The sequence below is a fragment of the Cydia pomonella genome, unplaced genomic scaffold (genome assembly GCF_033807575.1).
Source record: "Cydia pomonella isolate Wapato2018A unplaced genomic scaffold, ilCydPomo1 PGA_scaffold_137, whole genome shotgun sequence".
Classification (NCBI taxonomy): Eukaryota; Metazoa; Arthropoda; class Insecta; order Lepidoptera; family Tortricidae; genus Cydia; species Cydia pomonella.
In genome coordinates this window covers 1-13,860 of record NW_026907780.1, presented here as the reverse complement: position 1 = coordinate 13,860, position 13,860 = coordinate 1, and the positions used below count along the sequence as shown (strand labels likewise).

General features: G+C 54.5%; 1 protein-coding gene across 1 annotated transcript; it reads left to right on the top strand.

The window, feature by feature from the left end:
- Positions 1-345: 345 nt before the first annotated feature.
- On the top strand, positions 346-13,854 carry LOC133533231 (zinc finger SWIM domain-containing protein 5-like; the record flags this gene model as incomplete). Its single annotated transcript, XM_061872185.1, has 10 exons — positions 346-496; positions 599-740; positions 907-1,130; positions 3,438-3,571; positions 4,036-4,214; positions 8,240-8,355; positions 9,011-9,161; positions 9,808-10,029; positions 11,817-11,939; positions 13,072-13,854. Coding segments are annotated over 10 exons (1,718 nt in total), but the record flags the coding sequence as incomplete, so codon positions are not given.
- Positions 13,855-13,860: the final 6 nt, after the last annotated feature.

The window sequence follows — 13,860 nt, the reverse complement described above, 5'->3', positions numbered from 1 at the left end:
TGTTCAGAAGAAAAAAATAATAATAATAACAACCTGCAAAAAAATGCAATAAAAGAGCCACCTGCATAATTTTAATAGTTTCGGAACAAATTTTGCAGGAGACGTTTTAATAACAACGCTGATTTCTTCACCTACAAACATTGGACTCATACAAAATGTGCGGAAACTACCGATAAAAATATGAAAATGGCTCGCTCTAAACGAAACCACTTCTCTCTTATACCAATTAGAATTTTTGATTCTCATAATGCCTTTGAAATACTCCATTTTATTCCACCTAAAAAAAAAAATTATAATAATAATCAATAATAAATTAATTAATTTAAATTCTAATTTCCTTTCCAGACAGCTTATGCTGGACAGGCTGGACGCTTGAGGCGATCTGGTGCGTGTACGAGTGCCTCGCGGACGCGTGCCTCGCGCCCGACGACCAGCGCGCCTCGCCTCGCCTCCACACGTACTTGGACGAGGAGCCGAATACTGGTTTGCCTCCTAGGTAATTAATGATCAATGGGTGAAATGATAATAATTATGTGATATGTGATGATAATGACATTCAAATATAATTGTTTTTTGACCACTATCTTTATTTTATCAGATACCAGCACGTACCCGTAGCAGGCAGCAAGAACCCCGAAGAAACGTACTTGGCACTAGCGCTAGAGGCAGCCCTATTAGGATTGGGGTTACAGCGAATGTTACCAAGTGGTCTCTACGCGCAAGAACGGTACTGCAAGCAGGTAATATTTCAAAATATTTGGTTATGAAAATATTTCAACATTTTGAGCAATAAAATTGAGATTAAGAAAATGTAGCTATCTTAAATGTGAGGACTGCCTGTTGTCACACTTTAATTTTTCCACAAATATTCATTATATTTAATAAAATGAACCCTTTATTTCCCAGGAGGAGCGACTAATAGGCCAGCTGCAGCGCGTGGAAGGCGAGGCGGCGGCGGCGGTGGGCGCGCGCGTGGCGACGGCGCTGCTGGACGGCGGCCCCTCCTCCTGCCTCGGCGCGCGCGTGCACCCCCGCTCCGCGCCCGCGCACACCTTCGCGCGCTTCCTGTTCCTGGCGCTGCTGCCCGCCGAGCCAGAGTTAGCGTACAGGGTGGGACTGCGGGCTATGAGGTTAGTCCTTGTTACTTGTATCGGCGCTGCTGGACGGCGGCCCCTCCTGCCTCGGCGCGCGCGTGCACCCCCGCTCCGCGCCCGCGCACACCTTCGCGCGCTTCCTGTTCCTGGCGCTGCTGCCCGCCGAGCCAGAGTTAGCGTACAGGGTGGGACTGCGGGCTATGAGGTTAGTCCTTGTTACTTGTATCGGCGCTGCTGGACGGCGGCCCCTCCTCCTGCCTCGGCGCGCGCGTGCACCCCCGCTCCGCGCCCGCGCACACCTTCGCGCGCTTCCTGTTCCTGGCGCTGCTGCCCGCCGAGCCAGAGTTAGCGTACAGGGTGGGACTGCGGGCTATGAGGTTAGTCCTTGTTACTTGTATCGGCGCTGCTGGACGGCGGCCCCTCCTCCTGCCTCGGCGCGCGCGTGCACCCCCGCTCCGCGCCCGCGCACACCTTCGCGCGCTTCCTGTTCCTGGCGCTGCTGCCCGCCGAGCCAGAGTTAGCGTACAGGGTGGGACTGCGGGCTATGAGGTTAGTCCTTGTTACTTGTATCGGCGCTGCTGGACGGCGGCCCCTCCTCCTGCCTCGGCGCGCGCGTGCACCCCCGCTCCGCGCCCGCGCACACCTTCGCGCGCTTCCTGTTCCTGGCGCTGCTGCCCGCCGAGCCAGAGTTAGCGTACAGGGTGGGACTGCGGGCTATGAGGTTAGTCCTTGTTACTTGTATCGGCGCTGCTGGACGGCGGCCCCTCCTCCTGCCTCGGCGCGCGCGTGCACCCCCGCTCCGCGCCCGCGCACACCTTCGCGCGCTTCCTGTTCCTGGCGCTGCTGCCCGCCGAGCCAGAGTTAGCGTACAGGGTGGGACTGCGGGCTATGAGGTTAGTCCTTGTTACTTGTATCGGCGCTGCTGGACGGCGGCCCCTCCTCCTGCCTCGGCGCGCGCGTGCACCCCCGCTCCGCGCCCGCGCACACCTTCGCGCGCTTCCTGTTCCTGGCGCTGCTGCCCGCCGAGCCAGAGTTAGCGTACAGGGTGGGACTGCGGGCTATGAGGTTAGTCCTTGTTACTTGTATCGGCGCTGCTGGACGGCGGCCCCTCCTCCTGCCTCGGCGCGCGCGTGCACCCCCGCTCCGCGCCCGCGCACACCTTCGCGCGCTTCCTGTTCCTGGCGCTGCTGCCCGCCGAGCCAGAGTTAGCGTACAGGGTGGGACTGCGGGCTATGAGGTTAGTCCTTGTTACTTGTATCGGCGCTGCTGGACGGCGGCCCCTCCTCCTGCCTCGGCGCGCGCGTGCACCCCCGCTCCGCGCCCGCGCACACCTTCGCGCGCTTCCTGTTCCTGGCGCTGCTGCCCGCCGAGCCAGAGTTAGCGTACAGGGTGGGACTGCGGGCTATGAGGTTAGTCCTTGTTACTTGTATCGGCGCTGCTGGACGGCGGCCCCTCCTCCTGCCTCGGCGCGCGCGTGCACCCCCGCTCCGCGCCCGCGCACACCTTCGCGCGCTTCCTGTTCCTGGCGCTGCTGCCCGCCGAGCCAGAGTTAGCGTACAGGGTGGGACTGCGGGCTATGAGGTTAGTCCTTGTTACTTGTATCGGCGCTGCTGGACGGCGGCCCCTCCTCCTGCCTCGGCGCGCGCGTGCACCCCCGCTCCGCGCCCGCGCACACCTTCGCGCGCTTCCTGTTCCTGGCGCTGCTGCCCGCCGAGCCAGAGTTAGCGTACAGGGTGGGACTGCGGGCTATGAGGTTAGTCCTTGTTACTTGTATCGGCGCTGCTGGACGGCGGCCCCTCCTCCTGCCTCGGCGCGCGCGTGCACCCCCGCTCCGCGCCCGCGCACACCTTCGCGCGCTTCCTGTTCCTGGCGCTGCTGCCCGCCGAGCCAGAGTTAGCGTACAGGGTGGGACTGCGGGCTATGAGGTTAGTCCTTGTTACTTGTATCGGCGCTGCTGGACGGCGGCCCCTCCTGCCTCGGCGCGCGCGTGCACCCCCGCTCCGCGCCCGCGCACACCTTCGCGCGCTTCCTGTTCCTGGCGCTGCTGCCCGCCGAGCCAGAGTTAGCGTACAGGGTGGGACTGCGGGCTATGAGGTTAGTCCTTGTTACTTGTATCGGCGCTGCTGGACGGCGGCCCCTCCTGCCTCGGCGCGCGCGTGCACCCCCGCTCCGCGCCCGCGCACACCTTCGCGCGCTTCCTGTTCCTGGCGCTGCTGCCCGCCGAGCCAGAGTTAGCGTACAGAGTGGGACTGCGGGCTATGAGGTTAGTCCTTGTTACTTGTATCCCCGTTCATCCGTGTTTTCTATAAATTATATAATTGATGTTTGTTTATTTATTCACAGATTACCAATGGTAGAAGAGGCGTATGCGTTAGACAGCGCCGGCGGGACCGGCGCGGCAGGCGGCGGTGCTGGCGCGTGGCACACATTACAGCACGCCGAGCAGCAACAAGCGGCTCTCGCCAGTGCGCTTTTAGGTATGTTTGACGCTCAGGCCGAATTTTTGACAAATATGTCATTGGAAGCAGGTTAGCTACAACATTAAATTTCAAAAGTAAAAAACAGGGCATTACTTAGTTAACTTTACCAAAAACTTGTATAATGAGAAATACGCGCTAGTCAAAATAGCTTAAATTTTGTCACTGTAGGTGTTTTGAAAAATTATAGTTGCTACCTAGAGGTATCTGGTCTGGATCTGGTAATTGTGTCGCAAATAAATGGTTTACATAGGTACATTACACAGAATGATAATCAGCGTGCATACAGTGCTCACGGTGAGCACGTATGGCAGCTAGCATCACATTCGCCAAATCTTTACACACCTTCACTTTATAGCCACCCTTTCTCATTTTATAAGGAACCATTATTTTGCTCGAAATATTTTAATAACCACACAGAAAACACTAATACGCAAGGCTAATACCAATATATCATGTACCAGGCGCAGCAAGAGGCAACCCAGGCCGCCTCCGAGCAGCACTAGCCGCCGCACAACGGCACGTGCGTTCAGCGGCACAGCTGTTCCGGCTCGCACAGGACGCGCTGCGCCACGCCGCGCCGCCCGACGCGCCGCACCACCACCGCGACCTGCTGCACGCCGCCTTTGAGCTGGGGCTGCAGGTACATCACTATACTATACTATACTAGTATCCACAGCTGTTCCGGCTCGCACAGGACGCGCTGCGCCACGCCGCGCCGCCCGACGCGCCGCACCACCACCGCGACCTGCTGCACGCCGCCTTCGAGCTGGGGCTGCAGGTACATCACTATACTATACTATACTAGTATCCACAGCTGTTCCGGCTCGCACAGGACGCGCTGCGCCACGCCGCGCCGCCCGACGCGCCGCACCACCACCGCGACCTGCTGCACGCCGCCTTCGAGCTGGGGCTGCAGGTACATCACTATACTATACTATACTAGTATCCACAGCTGTTCCGGCTCGCACAGGACGCGCTGCGCCACGCCGCGCCGCCCGACGCGCCGCACCACCACCGCGACCTGCTGCACGCCGCCTTCGAGCTGGGGCTGCAGGTACATCACTATACTATACTATACTAGTATCCACAGCTGTTCCGGCTCGCACAGGACGCGCTGCGCCACGCCGCGCCGCCCGACGCGCCGCACCACCACCGCGACCTGCTGCACGCCGCCTTCGAGCTGGGGCTGCAGGTACATCACTATACTATACTATACTAGTATCCACAGCTGTTCCGGCTCGCACAGGACGCGCTGCGCCACGCCGCGCCGCCCGACGCGCCGCACCACCACCGCGACCTGCTGCACGCCGCCTTCGAGCTGGGGCTGCAGGTACATCACTATACTATACTATACTAGTATCCACAGCTGTTCCGGCTCGCACAGGACGCGCTGCGCCACGCCGCGCCGCCCGACGCGCCGCACCACCACCGCGACCTGCTGCACGCCGCCTTCGAGCTGGGGCTGCAGGTACATCACTATACTATACTATACTAGTATCCACAGCTGTTCCGGCTCGCACAGGACGCGCTGCGCCACGCCGCGCCGCCCGACGCGCCGCACCACCACCGCGACCTGCTGCACGCCGCCTTCGAGCTGGGGCTGCAGGTACATCACTATACTATACTATACTAGTATCCACAGCTGTTCCGGCTCGCACAGGACGCGCTGCGCCACGCCGCGCCGCCCGACGCGCCGCACCACCACCGCGACCTGCTGCACGCCGCCTTCGAGCTGGGGGCTGCAGGTACATCACTATACTATACTATACTAGTATCCACAGCTGTTCCGGCTCGCACAGGACGCGCTGCGCCACGCCGCGCCGCCCGACGCGCCGCACCACCACCGCGACCTGCTGCACGCCGCCTTCGAGCTGGGGCTGCAGGTACATCACTATACTATACTATACTAGTATCCACAGCTGTTCCGGCTCGCACAGGACGCGCTGCGCCACGCCGCGCCGCCCGACGCGCCGCACCACCACCGCGACCTGCTGCACGCCGCCTTCGAGCTGGGGCTGCAGGTACATCACTATACTATACTATACTAGTATCCACAGCTGTTCCGGCTCGCACAGGACGCGCTGCGCCACGCCGCGCCGCCCGACGCGCCGCACCACCACCGCGACCTGCTGCACGCCGCCTTCGAGCTGGGGCTGCAGGTACATCACTATACTATACTATACTAGTATCCACAGCTGTTCCGGCTCGCACAGGACGCGCTGCGCCACGCCGCGCCGCCCGACGCGCCGCACCACCACCGCGACCTGCTGCACGCCGCCTTCGAGCTGGGGCTGCAGGTACATCACTATACTATACTATACTAGTATCCACAGCTGTTCCGGCTCGCACAGGACGCGCTGCGCCACGCCGCGCCGCCCGACGCGCCGCACCACCACCGCGACCTGCTGCACGCCGCCTTCGAGCTGGGGCTGCAGGTACATCACTATACTATACTATACTAGTATCCACAGCTGTTCCGGCTCGCACAGGACGCGCTGCGCCACGCCGCGCCGCCCGACGCGCCGCACCACCACCGCGACCTGCTGCACGCCGCCTTCGAGCTGGGGCTGCAGGTACATCACTATACTATACTATACTAGTATCCACAGCTGTTCCGGCTCGCACAGGACGCGCTGCGCCACGCCGCGCCGCCCGACGCGCCGCACCACCACCGCGACCTGCTGCACGCCGCCTTCGAGCTGGGGCTGCAGGTACATCACTATACTATACTATACTAGTATCCACAGCTGTTCCGGCTCGCACAGGACGCGCTGCGCCACGCCGCGCCGCCCGACGCGCCGCACCACCACCGCGACCTGCTGCACGCCGCCTTCGAGCTGGGGCTGCAGGTACATCACTATACTATACTATACTAGTATCCACAGCTGTTCCGGCTCGCACAGGACGCGCTGCGCCACGCCGCGCCGCCCGACGCGCCGCACCACCACCGCGACCTGCTGCACGCCGCCTTCGAGCTGGGGCTGCAGGTACATCACTATACTATACTATACTAGTATCCACAGCTGTTCCGGCTCGCACAGGACGCGCTGCGCCACGCCGCGCCGCCCGACGCGCCGCACCACCACCGCGACCTGCTGCACGCCGCCTTCGAGCTGGGGCTGCAGGTACATCACTATACTATACTATACTAGTATCCACAGCTGTTCCGGCTCGCACAGGACGCGCTGCGCCACGCCGCGCCGCCCGACGCGCCGCACCACCACCGCGACCTGCTGCACGCCGCCTTCGAGCTGGGGCTGCAGGTACATCACTATACTATACTATACTAGTATCCACAGCTGTTCCGGCTCGCACAGGACGCGCTGCGCCACGCCGCGCCGCCCGACGCGCCGCACCACCACCGCGACCTGCTGCACGCCGCCTTCGAGCTGGGGCTGCAGGTACATCACTATACTATACTATACTAGTATCCACAGCTGTTCCGGCTCGCACAGGACGCGCTGCGCCACGCCGCGCCGCCCGACGCGCCGCACCACCACCGCGACCTGCTGCACGCCGCCTTCGAGCTGGGGCTGCAGGTACATCACTATACTATACTATACTAGTATCCACAGCTGTTCCGGCTCGCACAGGACGCGCTGCGCCACGCCGCGCCGCCCGACGCGCCGCACCACCACCGCGACCTGCTGCACGCCGCCTTCGAGCTGGGGCTGCAGGTACATCACTATACTATACTATACTAGTATCCACAGCTGTTCCGGCTCGCACAGGACGCGCTGCGCCACGCCGCGCCGCCCGACGCGCCGCACCACCACCGCGACCTGCTGCACGCCGCCTTCGAGCTGGGGCTGCAGGTACATCACTATACTATACTATACTAGTATCCACAGCTGTTCCGGCTCGCACAGGACGCGCTGCGCCACGCCGCGCCGCCCGACGCGCCGCACCACCACCGCGACCTGCTGCACGCCGCCTTCGAGCTGGGGCTGCAGGTACATCACTATACTATACTATACTAGTATCCACAGCTGTTCCGGCTCGCACAGGACGCGCTGCGCCACGCCGCGCCGCCCGACGCGCCGCACCACCACCGCGACCTGCTGCACGCCGCCTTCGAGCTGGGGCTGCAGGTACATCACTATACTATACTATACTAGTATCCACAGCTGTTCCGGCTCGCACAGGACGCGCTGCGCCACGCCGCGCCGCCCGACGCGCCGCACCACCACCGCGACCTGCTGCACGCCGCCTTCGAGCTGGGGCTGCAGGTACATCACTATTTACTACAAGCCTTGCATTCCTGAGCTTCGTAAAAGGGTAATTTGACTACTCAAATTTGCCATTGTGGATGTAGACAAGGCGAAACAATGCTGAGACTAATTAATTAAATACACGTCTTTGGTAATTAATATAAATTGCGGGTGTAGATTTTTACCCAATCTAAAGGCACACGACTGTATCATTCTTCCGACTACGCCTATGCATGCGAAGACGTAATAATATCGAGGATTTCTTTCCGCTCAGATATATGCAATTTTGATTCAGTTAAACGATTTTCGTCATGGCAAGAAAGTATCATCGCTTTTTTTTTAAACATAATCGCTAGTTCCTCGGCTTCCTCATAATCTTTAATAGAAACACGAAAAACAGAGACTTTGAAAACTTATCGATGTACAAATCTTTTATTAATTTTACTTTTTTCAGGTGCTCCGGATGACATTATCGTCAGTGAACTGGCGGAGGCGAGAGATGGTCCGATGGCTAGTAACGTGCGCCACGGAGCTCGGACTCGACGCTTTGCTCTCTATCATGCAGAACTGGTACGTATTCTTTCCTCCTCGAAGCCTTTGAAACTTTATTGACGTTCATGGCAAAGCATGTTTCCCAATGATCGAAAAGGTCTCTTGAAGGACGAGCTCCTCGTAAGGCCGAAGGCCCGCAGCGTAGGATTGCCCAAGCATGCGAGGCCGAAAGCCAAGCTGCGGGAGTGCAGTGCTAAGCAGAAGTACAACTGCATTACCTTTACCCTTTAGAGAACAAATATTCTTTATAATAACCACTATAAGTGGGATCCATGGACATACATTTAAAGCATGCAGACTGTAGACTCAATAGAGTGACTTTTTCCTAATCAGTAATTCAATAATATCCCCAAGCAATACGAATAAGAGCATTCATAATGAGATGCGATTATATTGTAGCTCTCTCATTAAAACTTTCGCGGGAATATGCGATTCTTGTATTGTACATCTGCAGTCCACTTTAAGCACACTTAAGGTTACTTTACGGTCGTTCTCATCCTTTAGCGCGAGTTGCCAAAATTCTCAGTTAGATTAGTTCTTGTAGAGGAAGTAAAACCAACAAGACGTGTGTTTTGAATTCTTTAGTGGGCGTCTTTCTGAGTTGATGTTCAAATCTTTTTTTAATTTACGTTATTCAGAAGACATTTGTAAGTTGGCAATTTTTTGTCTGCAGGTACGAGCTGTTCACGCCAACGGAAGCGACGGGGCCGGTAGCGGCAGCAGCCATGTCTCACGCCACGGCGTTGCGTCTGGGACTCAGCTTCGAGCAGCAAGAGAAGCTGAGCGCCTGCGCGAGGACGCTAGCCCTGCAGTGCGCCGCCAAGGTACTGTGTAACCATGGTAACAGTCCGTGTAGTTGTGGTAACTGACTGATGAAGCGGCAACGACTATGCCCCACGCCACGGCACTTTGTTTAGGGCTCAGCTTTGAACAGCAGGAGAAGTGTTCAACAATTTTTTCTGCTTCCTTAGGCCCCGAACTCATAGTTTTTGCCCTGCCTGGGTGGGTACAGGTCGAACACGAGGTCCGAGGATGTAATATGTCGGCTCGAACCTCCTTGTGACAGACACTAGGGTATCTGAAGTACTTGGAAGTAGTTGGGTATTTGAAGGTTGGAAGGCTGGCAACCTTCAACCAACGCCAACCTTCTTTTTTTCTGAAGCTTTGAGGGTTTTCGTGTTCTAAGACACGTTTTAAGACTTCAAACTCTTCAAGGTGTAGACTTAATGGAGCCGGTTAGATCCTACCGTGAGTAAACGTTGGGAAAATTGGGTACTTAGTCGAGTAACGCCGGTTATGAGAGTAAATCTAATACAAAAATTAGCAATCGTCCGATATAATTATATGATCCAAATCCGGTTCAAAGGACCACACTCAACTTACTTTTCCTTTTCTAACAAAACAGGCGTCAGGCAATTTTTAAATTGATTTTAGATGAATATGAATTGAAATAACATGTTTGACTGTCAGGACCCGCCGGGCTGCGCGCTGAGCGCGCTGTCGGTGTGCGAGGGCTCGGCGGGCGCGTTCGAGGCGGCGTGCGCGGCCGTGGGCGGCGCGGCGGCGCGCGGCGCGCTGGCCTCCAGCCAGCTGTTCGCCGTGGCGCGCTACATGGAGCAGCGCGGCCAGCCCGCGCGCGCCATGCGCCTCGCCACGCTCGCCATGAGGAACCTGCACCTCCACTACAACCAGGTCAAGAAGATATTATAACCTTTTCCTACTCCTCTACTGTTATCTGTCATTTATGCATTCATTAACACGAATATAAGAACATACATAAAAGATTTCAAGAAAAGTCTATGTCTATTCCTCATAAAAGCTCTTGTGCTTTTAATCGCTATAACGTTACTGCGATTAATGGCTACCAACCTAACAAAACCAAAACGAATACAGTTTTAAACTAAGTGTATTGCTGCCAACTTACAAAATATGCATTTGGTTGCATAGTAAAAACAATCATTTCATAAGTCAGAAACACGCATGTGACACCCATAGACTACGAAGACCGCTTAGCGTTGCTTGTTAGTCTCCGTAGGCTACGGTGGCCAAAATCGAGAAAAAACTGTCCAAAAATTTAATTTAGCAAGTAGCAAGTACCAGAGCCTCATGAGTTACGAGAAGGTGTCGCTGACCGGCCGGCCGCGGCCCGGGGCGGGCCGGGCGCGTATCAAGGTATGCTCGCGCGTCTTGGCTATATACTTTGCTTTGTTTGCCTAAATTAAGATTTATTTTTGTTGACTCGTAGGAAAAGTATTGTATGCAACGTTGTATAAGTAGGTCAAAAAATGCTCGTGGCGTATTCCTTTACAATAACTCACGCCACTCGCCTTTTTTGACCCTTCTTATACAACTGTTGCATAAACTACTATAACGTAGCACAAGCAGTCTGGGTGAATAGATTACGATTCGACTGTTTAGTCCACTGACCGCAGCGATGGCATTATTTTGGAGTTATTATTCCACCTTATTTTTGAGTTTTTGGACTTTCTTATTCAAAAGCCTTGTACCAAAATTAACTTCAACTTTTCTACTGATATTCATAAAAGCATTCATTGAATGACGTAGATTTGGTTTACATTGAACAACGTAGACATGGTTGAAACAGTCAGTCTCGAATTCGGTTTGAAAATCAACCGACTGAAAACCGAGATGATGGTCGTGAACCGTAACGACGTGAATAAACCAAAAGCGATTGGAAACTGTGAAGTTGTGTCATCATATATATTGGGGTCATTGGTCTTAGACGGCGGAGGTTCCGAAGATGAAATTAAACGACGCTCGAATGGAGAAGCTCTCTAAGATCTGGAGCGCCCGCAACATCACAAGGGCAACGAAGTCTCGTCTCGTAAGATTTCTCGTTGTCCCAGTGTTGCTTTACGATGCTGAAACGTAGACAGTAAAAGAGAGTGAACGGAAACGCCTCGATGCTTTGAAAATGTGGTGCTGGAGAAGGATGCTGCGGATGTCCTGGACTCAGCGTCGCACTAATATATCAATACTCCAGGAGCTCAAGGTTACACAAAGACTTTACACTCTCGCATCCTTAGCTACTTCGGTCACGTTACGCGCAGGGGAGACGACGCCATGGCGAGGCTGGTTGTTCAGGGCAGAGTGGATGGCACAAGACCCAGATTACGACCCTCAATGTGATGGACTGACCTAGTGAAAGCTTTGACCGGGTCACCTTTGAATCAGTGCGTGCGGCAGGCAATAAACAGAGAAGCATGGTAGGAAACAGCGAAATAGGCCGTACAACAACCGCAATGACCACGACTACTCTGACAAGAGTATACGACTAAGAAGAAGAAGATTGATATTCATAAAAACATTCAGGTTTTTAATCGGCGGGCTTTTGACATCCTTCCAATGAACGACGTAGGCATGGTTTACATATTTCTCAAAACATGGGCGCCCTTTCTTCCCAGTGTTGGCTTTAGCTATGATTCATCTACTAACGACTTCGTTTTTTGTCTTTACAGGACAGCCATCCAGCTATCGCAGACATCCACTGGGCCGTAGCGTTAGCACATTCGCTGGGTCGTGCCGAGCTGCAAGCCATGTTGCCTCTTCTCGTCAAGAACGTCCAATGCGCCCCAGTACTGGTAAGTAAAAGTCCAGCGATTATTGATAAGACTGATCAGGTTTATATTAGACCGTTTTAACCGGTTATTGTTTATTTGGGATAATTTCTGTGCCGTCGTACCATGGTTTGAAATTGCCAGAGACCGTGAGCTACCATTTAAGGCATGTTATTTACTCAAAAGCTTAAAGTTCATATATTTATGTAAACCTTAGTAGTGTTGATGTAAAACACAGGTACAGTCGCCGTCAGATTTATCGGAGCGGCCAAGGTGCTCACAAATATCTGAACACGCTTCTATTGTCAAGGCGTTAGAGTGCGTGTTCATATATTTTTGAACACCTTGGCCTCTCCGATATATTTGAGGGCGACTGTACAACCTCTGTCTTATTTTAACGTCCAACGTAGAAAACGCTTTCTACTTTTATCCACCTACCATCCTCTTGTGTTTGGCCACATCACATTGACGACCGGTCTGGCCTCGTGGGTAGTGACCCTGCCTATGAAGCCGATGGTCCCGGGTTCAAATCCTGGTAAGGGCATTTATTCGTGTGATGAGCATGGATATTTGTTCCTGAGTCATGGGTGTTTTCTATGTATTTAAGTATTTATCAATATTTATATATTATATATATCGTTGTCTAAGTACCCTCAACACAAGCCTTATTGAGCTTACTGTGGGACTTAGTCAATTTGTGTAATAATGTCCTATAATATTTATTTTATTTTATGTTTTTTTTTCTTTCCATTTGGCCTTTGTCGATATACGATTGTCATCTTGGCTACGCCTCCAGTACTTCCAGAGCTACTACTACTTCACTAGCTCAGGAGGAATAGGATCTTGGCCTCTGACACAAGAGAGCGCCACTCTGCCCTATCCTGCGCCACTTCACGCCAGTTGGGTATTCCGAGGGCGGACAGGTCTTTTTGGGTTTCGTCACTCCAGCGGTATCTAGGACGCCCAGACAGACGTTTTCCACCCGGGTGCCCCACATACGCTCTTCTCACGGCACGATCCTCTCCCATCATCTCCAGGTGATCGAGCTCGCGGAGTCGTGTGGCTTTGGTCTCGCCAATTATATTGGGCTTCTCCAGAGCTATCATTTTTAAATGTGAAATAGTGAATGGTACAATAAGCACGATGTCCGTTCCAGTCGGACGTGCTGCGGCGCTGCTGCGTGGCGGCGGCGGGCTGCTCGCGCGCGCGCCCCCCGCCCCCGCGGCCGCCCACGCCGCTGCGGCCGCTGCTGGAGGCCGCGCTGCGCGCCTACGCCTCCACCACGCACGCGCGCCTCGCGCACATCTCGCCCCGCCACTATGCCGACTTCGTGGAGTTCCTCGGTGAGTCCGGAGCCTTATCAACAAATTACCCGACTTATTATACAGGCTGTTTGGCACATGACGCGTCAAATTTTGTGGTATGTAGATGATGTCATTTCCTTCCTTTCCGTCTTTGAAACCTTGGTCCTAGGAGCCATGGTTCTGGAGATACAATTTTTTTAATGTTTTTCCGAAATTACCCAAATTCTTTTTGTATACACAAAATAGTTTTAAAATGCATAATTTGTTTCATAATCTTACGTTACGTCTGCTTTCGGGACGGAGGACACAATTCGAACAAAATTTACGTTGATTTAAACATGTTTCTAATTTCACTTACGATAAGTATGATATGAAGTATTAATTATGACCTACCTTACCGACTTAAACTGCAAATAGAAGTCATATACTTACTAAAGAAAATATCCAATGCTTGATGCGAGCCAGTGACTTCGAGTTTCACTAGACCCATCCCCGGAGCCTGATTTTCTTGAATATATGCAAAAAAACGATTTATTGCCTTGGCCTTTCTCTGACGGTTGAATACATCGATCCGTAATTAGTTAACCGTCCTTTTCCGACCTTATAAATCGAAAGACTAACACGCACGTCACAGAAAAACG